Source organism: Mus caroli, unplaced genomic scaffold (genome assembly GCF_978045245.1).
Source record: "Mus caroli unplaced genomic scaffold, Mus_caroli_1 scaffold_6, whole genome shotgun sequence".
NCBI lineage: Eukaryota > Metazoa > Chordata > Mammalia > Rodentia > Muridae > Mus > Mus caroli.
Window position 1 is genome coordinate 94733307 of NW_028227261.1, and position 16190 is coordinate 94749496.

The following is a 16190-nucleotide window of genomic DNA, read 5'->3' on the forward strand; positions in this document are numbered from 1 at the left end:
CCTCCTAACCCTACCAAGTTCTCCCCACCCCACCCCAACTCTGCCAGGTCCCCATCCCTCTTTCCTGTCTTTTTGCTTTTTGTAAAGTACTTTCAAATTATAAAATACAAAGTGATGGTAAGAATTTTCTCCTTAGTAATAGAGATGATTTAGATCAGCAATTTCCTATTAAGGAGCAACCTTGTTCCCCAGCAGATATTTGGCAGTGTCTGAATATATTTGATTGTCACAAAGGGAGTTGGAGATAGTTGGAAAGAGCTACAAGTACCTAGTGACAGGGCCTAGGGGTATCGCTACACATCCTACAGAAAGTGTTGCTCATCCCAAAAGATGGATATTGTCAGTCAAGAAACCCTGCATGAAAAACAACACAGCCTAGGGATGGGGCTCAGTGGTGGAGTGCTTATCTGCCCAGCAGGCATAAGGCCCTAGGATCTATCCCCACCCTTCCGCCAAAGAGTAACAATTAAAGTATTCTTTTACAAGTAAATTATATAAAGAATAGGAACACTGTAGTCTTAAAAATTCATGTTAGAAACATACTTAACAATTTTGTAGCCCCATACAAGTTATTCAGTTTCCTCACCTATAAAATTCTAACTAACAAAAGCCTTTTAGGATTGCTGTGAAAACTGTCCTCTGTCTGTCTGGTAGAAGGCATGGCAGGCCGTCACAAGGCTTAGGTTCAGGCCCCTTCTGTCTTTAACTACATTTAGGCCAAATTACAACCAGGGTCTCATTACAGATTTAAGTGGATATAAGGCCATGCATATTGTGAAATGGACACATTAAGCAAAACTGGCATATGACACAGAGGTATCATGGGGACTAAATGTTTAATTTAAACTACTTCAGCCACAACTTCTCCTCATTTTAAGAATAAAAAAGTATATAATCCTTTTAACTTTTAATATAATCATTCTATCCCATAACTATAGTAAAAGTAACCAGAGGAGACGAAGCAAAGGCAAAGGGAAGGGTCTCAGTCCACAAAGGGCACTGTGGTTCTGGGAGGATCCCAGTTCATGAAGAGCACTGTTCTAGGTTGATTCCTACGGCTGCGATAAAACACCAGGACCAAACTTTGGAAGGAGAGGGTCTATTTTGCATACACATCCCAATAGGAGCTTAGAGGCAGGAACTGATGCAGAAACCATGGAGGAAGGCTGCTTACTGGCTTGCTTCTGGAGGTTTGTTACCTTATACATCACAGGACCACCTGCCCAGGGGTGGCACCACCTATACTGGGATGAGACTATGCCAATCATTAATTAAGAAAATGCTCCACATACTTACCAACAGGCAGTCTTATAGAGGCATCTCCTTAATTGGAGATCCCTCCTCCAGATGACCCTGGCCTGTGTCAACTGACCAAACACAAAAGCACATGTCTGAACCCCGACATTCTGAAACAAGACCTACTTTGGTGGTGATCCTGTATGTGATGTAGGTCTCCATTGTGCAGACGTGCTTCTTAGGATCATCTACTGTGACAAAGAGGTCTCTGGTTTCACCATCAATGTCATCATCAAGCTGAAGTCTGTTCAGAAGGGAAGATGAAGAAGCTGGGCTGGAAGTGCCTGCTGGAGTACCACCGTTGGGCAAGATGAGATCCTGGAGGAAGAGAAGAACATCCTTAGACCACAGGGATGGAGAACCTCACCAACCACAGCTGCCGCAGCCACCTCAGAAACACCTCAACAACAACTTTGACAGCACCAGTGCTTCTGTTCACTCCACGTGTCTCAAATGAACAGCTCAAAGAGGACCTCAAGCTGGAGCTGGAGCGGAGGCCTTGGAGGGATGCTGCTTACTGACTTGTTCTCCATGGCGTGCTCAGCCTGCTTTTTGAGAACACCCCAGGATCACCTGCCCAAGGATGGCACCTCTTACAGTGAGTGTGGCCTTCCCGCATTAATCATTAATCAATACAGTGCCCCACAGACCTGCCAACAGACAATCTGATGAAGGTATCTTCTCAACTGAAGTTCACCTTCCCAGATGACTCCAGCTTATGGCAAGTTGACAAAACCTTGATAACCAGCACCTTAGCCCATCATACAATCTGTCCTCTTTTGTATTTAATTCACAATTTCAGATTTAAAGAGATCAAAGAGATAGACAGAAAAATATCAGAGAGTGATAGAAGGAGGGTAGAATGGAAGGAGGGAGGAAGTGGGGTGGGACAGGTAGGCAGGCAGGAAAAAAGGAAGAAAGAAGGCCAATAGACTTACAAAACAACAGCTTTCATTCTTTCCCCTTAGGATGAAGGTGTAAAGCTACCTGAATAAACTGCATGTTAAGAATTTGTTACAGTGTACAGCAGGGTGGGAGTGAGCATGGTCCAAGGGACCCTGGGCACATGACCTTTGTACTTAGAAAAGTGAAATAAAGGTTGTAGAAATATTTAAAAAAAAAAAAAAGAATTTGTTACAAATATAACTTTTTTTTTTTTTTTTTTTGGTTTTTTCGAGACAGGGTTTCCTTGTACAGCCCTGGCTGTCCTGGCATTCACTTTATAGACCAGGCTGGCCTCGAACTCAGAAATCCACCTGCCTCTGCCTCCCGAGTGCTGGGATTAAAGGCGTGCGCCACCACGCCCGGCCCAAATATAACATTTTAAAAAGGCTATAGTGATTTGAATGAAAATGGCTCCCATAGGCTCATGGGGAGGGAGTGGAACTATTAAGAGGTGTGGCCTTGATTCAGGAACGTCACTGGGGGTGGGCTTTGGGATTTCAAATGCTTGAGCCAGTGCAGTGTCTCTCCCTACTGCCTGCTGATTGGATGCAAAACTCTCTGCTACCTCTCCAGCACATCCGCCTGCATGCCACCATGCTTCCTGCAATGACTCTGTTGGACTAAACCTCTGAACTGTAAGCTGGCACCAATTAAATGATTTCCTTAAGACATTTAATTAAGAGTTGCTATGGCCATGTCACCTCTTCCCAGCAATAGAAACCCTAAGACAAAGGCCCAGTCCAATGGTCTTGTTGTTAGGACTTAACAAGGGAACAGAGCCCTGTCTAGAAGTTGTTAAGAGCCCTGAATGTTACCTCTGATAGCACTGCAAGACAAAGACTAAGAATGTGGCAAGAAAGTGACATGATAGCAATGGAAAGGCATTGGTGACCCAGATCATAGGGTGGGTAAAGGAAGTGCTCTGGAGGTTGCTGTGACCTGTCCCCTAAAAGTCACCTTGGCAGTCATATCCATGAGCTACAGTTGATCAGAGGAGACCCCAAAGAAAAAGACAAGACAGGAAAGCATGGCCTGGGGTGAAGAGAAATGTCATCCTCCTAGGTGGGTGATAGAGCACACAGAACGTTCTTTTCTTTGCTCCCATCTGCACCAACCACAGATCATGGAATCAGACACGTAAGGCAATGTCAAAAATAAAAGGTTTGCTGAGCATGGTAGTGCATGCCTTTAACTTTAGCACTTGAAAGGCTGAAGCAGGTAGATTCTCTGAGAGTTCAAGGCTAGGCTGGACTATAGAAAGAGTTCTAGAAAGCCAAGGCTATATAAGAGAGAGAGAGAGAGAGAGAGAGAGAGAGAGAGAGAGAGAGAGAGAGAGAGAGAGAGAGACCTGTCTTTTAAAAATAAGTTTCTATAACTATTAAAATGGTGTCATCTTTACAGATGACACTCATGGGTACAAACTCCCAACCCTACACTGTGCTTCTCTGGTGCTTTGAATAGGTTTGACCCACCCACAGATTCATGTGTTTGAATGCTTGGTCATAAGGAGTGGCACCAGTGGGAGGTGTGGCCTTGTTAGAGGAAGTGTGTCACTGTAGAGGCAGGGCGTTGATGTTTTAAATGCTCAAGTAACTCCCAGTGTGAAACACATCCAGTCTCCTCTTTGCTGCCTTTGGATCAACGTAGAACTTTCAGCTCCTCTAGCACCACATCTGCCTGGACACTGCCATGTTTACCATCATGATGGTAATGAACTAAGCCTCAGAAACTGTCAGCCAGCCCCGAATTAAATGTTTTCTTTTATAAGAGTTGCCTTGGTCATGGTCTCTTCACAGCAATAGAACCCTAAGTAAGACAGCTCCTGTCTCAGCTATGCTTCCAACCACAGGACAGCGTGAGGGGCCATCCGCTGGGGCTCCATGCCCTCTGCAGCTGCTCTGCTAACCACTGCACAAAAGTATGAAAGAAATAAAAATCCTTGGCCAAACAATCAGCTCAAACTGACCTAGCCTGGCCACTTCCAGAAGCCACCATGTTGTCACATACTGTCTCTGAAATCTACCCCATCTTAGATAGGTGTCTCCAAGTATATGAGATGCTCTCTCTTCTTGAGTCTTCCCCGACCCACTCCTCTGTATATCTGGTAGGCACCTGCACTGAAGCAACTATCAATAGTAATCATTGATCTACGGGCTGAAGAGATGGTTCAGTGGCTAAGAGCACTTGCTGCTCTTGCAGAGGACTAATAAGGTTTAATTCCCAGCACCCATCTGGTGGCTCATAACTGTCTATAACTCTAGTTCTAAAGTATCTAAAAAAGTTCTGTATGGCATCTGCAAGTACCACACATACATGCGGTGCATATACATATCTGCAAGCAAAGCATTCACACATAAAAATCTTTTTAAATCTTTTATACACTCAACTTATCCAATGTATATAAGCTATCAAACAATGGCTTCTCCTTGTGTGTGCCTGAATACACGTGTGTGCGCTGTGCTACTGTAACTATCTATCTGCCATCTCTTTCCCTGGTCTACAAAGACCTATGCTAACTTTCCCAGGCTTTGCCTAGGGACCTCAGCCTGTAACCTTTAGGAATAGCCACATATAATCTGAAATGCCCTGAGTATAGGGAGAGTCAAGCAATCAAATCAGGTCAGATCCTTCCCTCCTGGGACTCCCTAGCCAGGATGTAGTTCCTCGTTCCAGGTTCCAGGTGGGCACATGGGAACGACTGAGGAACCTCCAGTGCCCAAAGTCTCTGGAATAGAGAGGCTATCACTCTGACTGCACCCATGACTGCCCTGCAAGGTTAGCAAATCAGCCGTGATCTCTCTCCATGAAGACACAGACTGAAGAGAGGACCTAGCCTGCCCTAGCGTTTGGCGTGCCAGTGGTGAGCCCATGTTCCTTACCATGGAATTTTCCCAGCCTATTCCTCCTCTCCGTTCTCCAGTCATAGATCCTTCTAAGTAAACATAAAGCCGGTCAGGTAAAGCCAACATTTTCTTCAGGGTCATAAGTTTATCACAAAATGATTCTCAAGACATTGCCCCATGAGAAACAAAAGCAACAGGAAAACACCTTCGTGTTTAGGGGTGATGAGCAAGGGTTGGGTCCAGGCATCTCAGCTCAGCAGAGGGCTCAGCAGTGGAGTCTGCTGTGACCTGAACTCTTGAGTAGGCATTATCTCATGCTGGCAGCACCACCTACAGCCAACATGAATGCAGACACAGTTCTCCACACCACAGCTAGGGAGCTTCAAAACAAAACTAAACTAAATCCAAGGCTAGAAAGCTGACTCAGCTGTTAGCAAAGGGTACCCACATAGGGTAGCTCACGACTGTCTGTGACTCCAGCACTAAAGGGGCATCTTCAGGGGCTGGAGAGATGGCTCAGTGGTTAAGAACACTGACTGCTCTTCTGAAGGTCCTAAGTTCAATTCCCAGAAACCACATGGTGGCTCACAGCCATCCGTAATGAGATCTGACACTCTCTTCTAGTGTGTCTGAAGTCAGTTACAGTGTACTTACATAAAAATAATAAATAAATCTTTAAAAAAAAAAAAAGGCATCTTCAGACACCTGCACTCATGTGTACAAGCTCATACACTGACACAATACATAGGTATATAGTCAAAAATAAATAAGTAAATACAGCAAGCTCCAGGACAGCCAAGACTACTACATAATGAGATCGTGGCTTTTAAAAGAAGGTTTTAAAAATATATAAATCCAAATACGTCCCTTCCTTGCTTTAAATTCTCAAAACCATCCCATTACACAAGTCTAAACTCACTTCCATAGAGCGGGCATTACTGACCCGCCCCTCCCCTCCTCCACACACTACTTCCCTCCCTGAGTTCCTCCTACTCTCAATCACTGGCCTTCTGGCTGACCCTGCTCACTGTACCTCAGGCCTTTGTACTGTATGTTCTATGTGTGTATGTGTGTGTGTGTGTGTGTGTGTGTGTGTCCCAGTCCCAGATCCGGATGTGGCTCCCCCCTCTCTTCATACAGGCTGCTGCTGGAAGCTACCCACTTAAGAGGTCATCTCAGTCCAGTAAAATATAAAAGTATCCCTGTATCCTTTCATCGCTCTTCAACTCCTTCTCCAGCTTTGTTTCCCACAGGATTATCATTATTTGAACTTTATTGCATATTCACTGATTTGACTGTCTGACCCTCTACTCAGCTGTGAATTCCATGAAAGCAGAGACTATGCTGTACTGGGGGGTACTCGAAAAGTGGAGATGAATGAGTGTTAGAACAACAGAAGGTACCAGTTAGACACCTGGGAACTGAGAATACCTCCAAGGGTAACCTGAGCCACGCTGGCCATGTTAAAAGCCTCAAGTAGCAGGAACACTGTACCTTAGTTCTCCTATTTGCAATAAGGGTACAGCAGCACTGAGGGGGTCAGTATATGGGAGCGCAGAAGAATTTTAATCCAACAACATGGCAGCTCTGGCAAGGGATCACATCCAAAGCTATGATTTGGCTAGAATGCAGACAGCTGCACACCTTTAATCCCTCTGACTGGAACACATACCCTTGATCCCTCTGAATGCAATACCCTTAGTACACACCTTTAATCCCAAAGGATGACAACTAATTGAGGAGCAGACAAAGTGATGAATCAGAGGAAGATTTGTCAGAATTTATCAGAGCTAGGATACACCCAACTCACACAAGAACAGACAAGAAAGAGATGCTACTTAAAAGTCGTGAGGGAGAGAGGAAAGCTCAGAACAGTTGAGTTCAGTTGAGTGCAGCTGAATTCAGCACATGGAGTTCAGAGGCAGTCTTTTCAAGCAGAGCAATTCAGTCAGAAGTCAAGAGAAGCCTATTTGAATCAATCAGCTTGGAGAGGAGTTTGAGTCAGAACAGCTGAGTTGACAAGCCAGCCAGAGTTCAGAAAGAGCTAGAAAGGGTGAGTTTATTCAGTGTAACTCTCAGAGGCTGAAACATTCTAGGCTTACGTTAGCAGACAGAGGCTGGAAGGGGAAGCCTTCAAGGTCCAGGCTTGCCGAAGTTTAGATTGTACAGAGGCTAGAAGCTTCTAGGCCTAGGGATAGTTAGATAAAAACGTTCTGGGCTCAACCAGAACGTTCATAAAGCTCAAGAATGGCTCTCCTCTCATCACTTCATCTGAGGAAATACCAGCGAAATCACATTTACAGGGCAGTAACCAGAGGAGTGTGTGTGAACTGTGAGAGCATGGCAAGATGCATGTCATTGTTCAGTTTAAAATAATAATAATAATAAGAAGAAGAAGAAGAAGAAGAAGAAGAAGAAGAAGAAGAAGAAGAAGAAGATGATGATGATGATTTGTCTGTTAAGTACCTTTACATTTCATTGTAAGCTGTGGTGTAGGGTTTACCATGGGCACAGCAATGTTACTGAAAAGAAAAAAAATCACAGTAGAGACATAGCTGGTACCTCAAATTCATTTTCTTGCTGGTTTTATCATACAAACACCTATCTAGAATAATTCTTGTGAACTATGGTAACTGCTTGCTGATGAAAAAAAAAAAATACTCACTGCTGTAAAATGTCAACTCTCGCCTGTAAGAACATTCCTTCCTCTGTCCCCTGCCCATCACCCCATACCCAAGGAAGACACAGAGTGAACTTCATTGCTTTACAAACTCCTCTGGTTCAAAGATTTTCAGTTTCAAGATCTGTTATGGCCATCTGTTAGCAAGATAATTAACAGAAATCTCTGGTGGGGTTCTTCATTACGTTAACAGGTTTACAAAGGCAGTATGGCATCTACCGGGAACCAATAGGGATGCAGTGAAACACAAGGCAGGCTAAAATAACCCAGCTTCTCTAAGGACACCACTGGGGAAATCTGGGGAATGTGATGACTCCACTTCAGAAAAGCCTGGCAAAGCAGCTCACAGCGACCCACAGCAGAGAAGGACAGCACCCTGTCCACAGCCTGTACCTGCCTGGTATGCCCTAATGCACATGCACAGTGGACACCTAAAGAAGGAATGTCCTACACAGATCAAACAGATGATTCTGCTGTGAACTTCAACTTAAACTCACTAGGGAGAGTCAACTCAAAAGGAAAAACCTCAAAAGCGTGCTTGTCAAAGATACTCAGAACAGAATGGCAAACACCATGAAACCTGGAAAATAACCAGGACCCATGGTGTTTACAGCAGCAAGACAAAATGTTGCACACTTGTTATAAAAGCTGGAGAGAGAGGACGGTGCCTGTAATCCCAGCACTAAGGTGGCAGAGGCAGGAGGGCTACAAGTTTAAGGCCAGTTTGCATTATAGAGCAAAGCTAGGCTTAAAGAATAAATAGGTAGGTGGAAGGAATGTAGGAAGGAAGGAAGGAAGGAAGGAAGGAAGGAAGGAAGGAAGGATAGACAAACAGACAGACAACAATTATAAATATAGACTTCTAGACCATCTCAGTAAGTTACCCACAGCAGCTTACTCCTCTCCATCCTACCCTCAGACACTAACTTAGATTCTAAAGAATAGGCAACAAAAAGAACTGGGTAAAAGGTGATAGGAAAAGCAGTATGACTCTGGAAATCAGGAGAGGGTCATCCAAGTGCCAGACTCTCTAAAATGTTCTACCAGACACAAGTGGGACACAGCTGAAGAGGGAGCCACGAGGCACCTTTAACAGTTTTTGAGGCTATTTACTGTCACTGAGGCTCACAAACAACCCTGTCATGTACACCCTAATTTGAAAATGCAGTTGTGGGGTTGGGGTAGGTAAGACAATGAGACAAAGAAAGTCTTCTGGCTGAGGTGCACAAGGGCAAAGCACAACAGAGGACCACCAGCAGGGGGCACCCTGCTCACAAGGCTTTGGTGCATTATTGAGGGCAGATGAATGAACCCAGGCAGACAACTCTAGACATGTTCACAGACACAAAACAGACACAGCTGAAAACACAGAGGGGTGGGCTCTGCCATGGAGATCAGGCCACTGGAACCCAGACCCTAGGATGAGCCAAGCCAACTTTCCTCTACAGGAACGCCAGGACCCAGCCTTCCTTCCCTTTTCCTGTTCGAGTGATTACAAGTAAAAAACTCAAGAAGATAGTTCTAGCAACATCAAGCAGAAACAGGCGGTCCAATTCACCTGTTCTAACGCAAGGCCAATAGCAGACATGTGTTATAACCACATCAGCCATGAGTAAACAAACTAAAAAGGAAAAAGAAACCTTAAGCCTGCATTACCTCATCAACTTAACCCAAGAAAACACACCCAGGAGAGTCAGAGTTCACACAGCAGCGAGAGACATGCACGAGATAGCTTTAGCCCACAGCATGAACACATCCAGTCACATCTACTCCATGCTCTCATTTTTGTTAAAAGTGAGAAAGCTTAAAATGTATACTGAAAACAAGAAAAAGGGATAAAACCAAACTTTGATTATTTTAGAAGATGGACTGGACATAGTAAAACTTACAAGGCCTGTCCAATATAGAAAGAAAAATATAACTATTTAGATCTTATCTCTCTATATGATTACAAGTTATATGTATATTACAAGTTACTATACTCTAAGTCCAGAAAGCCACAGTTGGGCAGCATGAGAAAGGACAGACCCATGGCTGAAAACAACGACCACCTAGGCCAGTAGGTTTGCAGCTAACCCCAGGGAGCCCAAAGCCTGCCTTAGTCAAGTATTCCAAGGCACACATAGAACCATGGAGAACCTCCCAAGTCACTTTATGAGGGTTAACCATTAATCTGCTACCAAAATGACAAAAAAGGAAATTATTGTATATACCAACAATAAAGTAACAGTTAAAACCGTATTTTAAAACCTATGGCTTATGTGTTAGTTTTTTGTTTGTTTGTTTGTTTTTTCAAGACAGGGTTTCTTTGTGTAGACTTGGCTGTCCAGGAACTTGCTCTGTAGGTAAGGCTGGCCCTCAAACTCAGAGATCCACTTGCCTCTGCCTCCTAAGCACTAGAATTAGAGGCATGTGCCACCACCGCCTTGCTAAATAAACTTTTAAAAATGAATATGTCGTGGCTGGAGAGATGGCTCAGTGGTTAAGAGCACTGACTGCTCTTCCAGAGGTCCTGAGTTCAATTTCCAGTAATCACATGGTGGCTCACAACCATCAGTAATGGGATCTGATGCACTCTTCTAGTGTGTGTCTGAAGACAGCTGCAGTGTGTTCATATAAATAAAAAATAAATAAATCGGGCTGGTGAGATGGCTCAGTGGGTAAGAGCACCCGACTGCTCTTCCGAAGGTCCAGAGTTCAAATCCCAGCAACCACATGGTGGCTCACAACTATCCATAACGAGATCTGGCGCCCTCTTTTGGAGTGTCTGAAGACAGCTACAGTGTACTTACATATAATAAATAAATAAATCTTTAAAAAAAATTAAAAAAAATAAATAAATCTTTAAAAAAATAAAAAGAATATGTCAAAGGGCCAGAGAGATGGCTCAGTGGTTAAGGCCCACTGCTGCTCTTGCAGAGGACCCTGGTTCAATTACCAGCACCCACGTGGTAGACCCAAACCATCTGTAACTCCAGTTCTAGGGTATCCAATAGGCATGCATGCAAACAAGATATTCATACACAAAAAGTAAATAAATAATTCTTTTTAATCTTTTAAAAAGCCGATTAAGTGGTTAAGGGCACTGGCTGTTCTTCCTGAGGACACCCCCAAGTGACTGGCCCCTCTTCCCATAAGAGGATCACATGTTCTTATTGTTTCCAAGTGGCTTCTTACAGGAAAACACTCTAGACCACTGGCTTTGGGTTAGGTCATGTGACTTGATCTAGCCAATGGCAAATGAATGATTGTAGCATAGGCCAAATCTAAGCTGACTGTTAGGAATTCTTGTGTCTCCCACAGTCTCTTGTTCTTTTCTCTGCCTAGCTTGTCCCCAAAAGGGACTGTTCCTTCAGAAATGTAAGATTTGGGAAGAGCAAGTACAGCTGACTCACAGCCAGAAAACACAACATGACCTGAAATTAATGTCTGTTGCAAGCTTTGAGCTTTGGGAGTTGTTTATTATTTCAGGAAAGCTGGCTAGTGCATATAATTATAAAATGTCTCTGTAATTTTCTAAACTGCAGAGAGGAAATGGTCATACAACACTAGATAATTTTTAAGACATTATCCTTTTCAACCCTGGAGTTATTCACATATGTCTTAACTAGCTTGTATAAGCTCTTGGACGTCACTTATTCTTACTAGTGTAAAAGGTTCTGTTTTCCCCACCACTGCCCTAGAAACCCCATCTCAAATAATCTCCAAAACCTCCACGGCCATTTGCACCCATCCACCAAGTCCTGAGGCCACCTTAGCCTGGTGTGCAAGGTGGTACTACCTGGGAATAGGTTTATACTTTCCTCCTCTGGATTTTGATCCATTTCCTATGTGACAAAGACTCTTCCTTGTATGTGCGCGCACAGACCACCTGTTTCCACACTGATAGGCTGATAAAGCCTTTTAGAAACAGAGTATGTTTCCCTGGCTTTCCTATGAGTAACCCTACCCTTTAAAATGCATCCATCAGCACAATACAAAAAGAACACCTTCAAAGGAATTTCAGAATCAAAACCCCAGTCCATATTCTTTGGCCAGGTTTCCATGATCTCCAGAGTGTAGTCCCTGCTCCAGACATCCTTAGAAACAAGGATTTGCCTAGTTGATGGATTTACACATGGTTCCTATGGATGCCTTCTAAGGAGGCACCACTATTACAACAACCGACTGAGCATTTAAGTGATGTCAGCCAAAGTGACGATACTGGGCTACCAAAACACAGGGCCAAGACCATCTGTGTTTAAACCACTCAGTAGGAATGCCAAAACCGCTAATGATGACACAAAGCAAAACTGGTTGTGACAGTACTCCTTGCCTTGAAGAATGAGAGCAAAGGGTGCTAAGACAGCTTAAGAAGAATGAGGACACTTGCCAAACAGAAAAGCAAGGCCAGGGGAGAGCAGTGTGGCCATTCCAGGCCAAAGAGTTACCAGCACTAAAGGAAGAGAGGCATTCCTAAAAGCTTCTCCCTAAACGAAGAACTAAGGCCCACAGCAAGAAGATGGCTATTGCAGGTGTAAGCGATGAGCCTCACTGTCAATCTGACAGGATTTAGAATCACCGTGGAGGGGGGAATTTGGGTGTTGTCTGTACGGGAGTTTCTAGGCTAAATGAGGTGGAAAGCCCGCTCTCTATGAGGGCAACACATCATACGGACAGGGGCCCTGCCCTGAATCAAAAGGAGAATGGGAGCTGGGCAGCAGTGTTCATCTCTCTGTCTCTGAGCACAGATGCAACATGACCAGCCACCCCTGCCCCTGCCCCCTGCCTTCCCATCACAGTGAGCCTAAAGTAACCCTTCTTTCTTAGCTCACTTTTCATGGGTATTGTGTTTGGTCAATGCATGCACATAGTACTTGGCAGACTTCAAAGTCAAGCACACAGCTTTCCAAGAAGACAGACTAAGCTGTCCTGACACAAGTAAAAACACAACTCTCCCTAAGACCAGCTCTCTTTTATGCCCACCTCTGGCCTGCTCTCAGGATCCTGCCAGCCAAATACCACAATTGAGCAAAATGTTCATTCTTCCACTGGCATTTCTACACACACATCACACAAGGCCACGACGGGGCACAGAACCTGCCAACCGTCATCAAATCTGGTTGTTCTACATTAAAAGGAAAAGACACTGAAGTGACAGGCACGAGGCCATTCAACAACATATAAAGAGTCTAGGTCTCATGCATGGCTGTCCCACACCACCCTTGTGGAGCCCTGTCCTTCAAGCACAACAGCCATCAGCATCATATCAGACGACGAGTCTACTGATGTGTCCCAGGGAGCAGAGGGTCATTAGACCCTCACCTGAGATTAGGGCCACTCCCTCCAGTACCCCTTCCTCCCGGCCATATTTAATTTCTGTCCCTACCTGTGTTATGACCTAGGAGCAGCTCAGGCAAGTGTCCCATCTTCTGATATTGCAACACAAAGTTGTCACACACACAGTTCATGCTCAAGAAGCATCAATCAAGTTACAAGAAGTCAAACATAAAGTAACGATTTGTGTTGGGCCCCACTCACAGCTCTCCTGGGGTACGTGCAGCCCGTGGGATACATGTGGGACATATCTGTCAGATAGAACAGAGAAGATAAATTGAAGGCATGCTCCATCTATCCAGCTAAGGAGAAGGAGTGAAGGGAAGTCTCACCCAGGCAGGGATGAGACTTTAGTGATACACACCTGTCTTGGGGTTTATTTCTGTGAAGAGACACCATGACCAATGCAACTCTTATAAAGGCAAACATTTAATTGGAGCTGGCTTACAGTTTCAGAGGTTCAGTCCATTACCATCATGGCAGGAAGCATGGCAGCCTGCAGGCAGACTTTGTTCTGGAGAAGGAACTCAAGAGTTCTAGATCTTGATCCAAGGGCAGACAGGAGATTCTTCAGCAGGCAGCCATGATGGGACTCTCTTCTGCACTGGGCAGAACTTGAGCATAGGAACTCAAAGCCCACCCCCACAGTAACTCACTTCCTCCACAAGGCCACACCTCCTAACAGGGCCACTTCCCATGGCCAAACATATTCAAACCATCACAACAGCTGTGTGGGGTCACCTGCATCCTATTAAGTAAGCCCAAATAAACTCACTGGTCCACTAAGCTAGTTAAACAGAATCATTACTTTGGTCTGTCATTGGTAACCTACCAGGGTTGGGAGCCAGAAGAAGGCATTAAATCCCCTAGAAATAGAGCTACAGGGAGCAGCCATGCGGGTGCTGGCAATACTACCTAGTCATCTGCAAGAGCAGCAAGTGCTCTTAACCAGTGAGCCATCTCTCCAGTTCCCAACCCAACCTTGTAACCACCACTCATTCATCTCACAAAATAAGACGATTCAGATGTGTCAAAAACGTTAGTAAAGAACTTTCTTGGTTGTCAGAACCAGAGTGTAGAAGAAACAAAATACTAGTCTGTTCTATGTGATCAAAATACGGGTTAATCATTACCCCAGACCAAACTCTCTTGAGGGCAAAAGCCACTCAGGCAAGGAACAGGACAGGACAGACTCACAGACCAATGGCAAGTATCAGATGTTACTATGACAACAGCCTTCCCTGCTCTCATCTCTAAATGTGCTTTAAATCCCCCACATTTTCAGGAAGACTGAAAGTGTCCTTTTTATCAGACACAGACTCTGGAATTTGTGAGCCTCTCAGGGACAAAATTTATGTGCCAAATTGTGCCATTTGAGTCGTATGTCCCTCCTTGGGAGAGATATAATTTCTGCGGTCTTAAAACCGTCTGTGGGAAAAGGAAGGGCCACTGAGTTGAAACTGCCTTTCTGATCTGGAAAAGGAACGCAAGCACACCCTTCCTCCGGACACTACTCACACCACCTTCTGGTAGAGCTCTCTCACGCTCGGGGTTTGTGACAAACACACCCTCCAGCTGTGGCAGTGGGAGGCCTTCAAACCCACAACCAAAACTGAAAATTAACACAAGGCTGAACTGGAAGGAAGCCTGTAACCGTATCCCAGAGGGCCATGCTTCCTACGGTCAGTCAGTGGTCATATCATTCCTTTCTCTCCAACAAGAGGGACAAGGGTCTCACAGTGTCAGCTCTGAGGCGTTGGCTCAGCAGTAGTGCCCAGATTCCAATCCACATCTTAGGAATTCCTTGAGGCATGGTGCCCCGGACACCTGTGCTAGAAGCCTCCTATATTCCTTTGTAATACACATTTTCAACCCCCAAGTCCACGTGGATGTCTCTGCAGGGCCATCTGCTTGGTCCATGGCTGCTCCAGATCCCAGCCAATGTGGCTCAGACCAGAGAAGGGTGGTTCCTCTTTATGTCCATGGTTAACTGAGTCACTGAAGAAGAAATGAAAACACTGCACCAAGAGTCTGGTCACGGGATAAAATTAAGAATGGGCTTGCAAGATGGCTCAGCAGGTGGAGGTGCTTGCTGTCAAACCTGACAACCCGAGTTCAATCCCCTGGACTCCCACCAGTTATTCTCTGACCACCACACACACAAACTAATAATAATTAATTTTTGAACATTAAGGAATAAGAGAAGAAACGGGTTCTCTGAATGCATGAGGCTCTGGGCTTAATCCCTGGGACGTGACAAAGCAAGAAACAGCAGGAAAAAGAAAAAAGGGAGGTTTGTGTTTTAAGCTATGGGGCTTGGGGGTTTTTGACATAAAAAAGTTTTTTTTAAGTTTATTACAGTAAGATGAGTTGTCATCAAATTTAAAACTGCATCCATGTGTTGCAGCCTAAGTGCAGAGCTCATGCACAGGGCTGCATTACTCTAGGGAACAGCCCCGCAGCTCCACAAGAATTGTGCTGTATATAGCCTGTTGCTATTTTGTCTCGTTAGCATCATGTTTTCACTGTCCTTTTGCTAATGAATAAATTATTCAACTGCACAAATTTCACCGTGTTACAACTGCCTACAGAATTCAACACATGTCGTACCACTGGGCAGCCTATACTCTGTTGTATTCCCCACAGTCAAAGGGTACAGCAAGCTCCACCACCACTTAGGTTTGGAAGTCCACACCGTGTTCACACAATGAGGAAATCATCTAGAAACATGTTCCTCAGAACATATTCCTGTTGTAAAGAGACACAGGGCTTCACTGGTCAGTCCCATCCTCTTTGTAAGGCCATCTGAGCTAAGCTGCAGAGATGGGCTCTGCAAAGAAGGGCCAGTTATCTGAATCCTCACTTGACAACAGATGACAGAGAGGCAGTTAGGTAAAGAAGAAACCCAAGGAAAGAATGAGGCCAAAACCTTACAGTGTCTAGAAACCATGTGTTGTAACCAAGTTGGAAACAAAATAACAAAATGGCACCTAGGAAGAGACTTGCAGACTTGTCCTGAGGCCAATACCCAGGAGATCAGTAACAGGATTTCTAAGCCTACTGCCTCTTTTTGTTCTTTTGGTTTTGCCAGGGTCTCTCAGCAGCCCAGG

The 16190-nt window shown here is 44.7% G+C and overlaps 1 protein-coding gene across 1 annotated transcript in view; it reads right to left on the reverse strand.

Annotated features, from left to right (window-relative positions):
• The window catches only part of Snx30 (sorting nexin family member 30), a 99423-nt gene that overhangs the window by 46888 nt on the left and 36345 nt on the right, over positions 1-16190 (reverse strand). The window contains exon 2 of the mRNA XM_021161448.2: positions 1423-1614. Coding sequence (XP_021017107.1) covers positions 1423-1614 — 192 coding nt within the window. The remainder of the gene's footprint in view (positions 1-1422; positions 1615-16190) is intronic.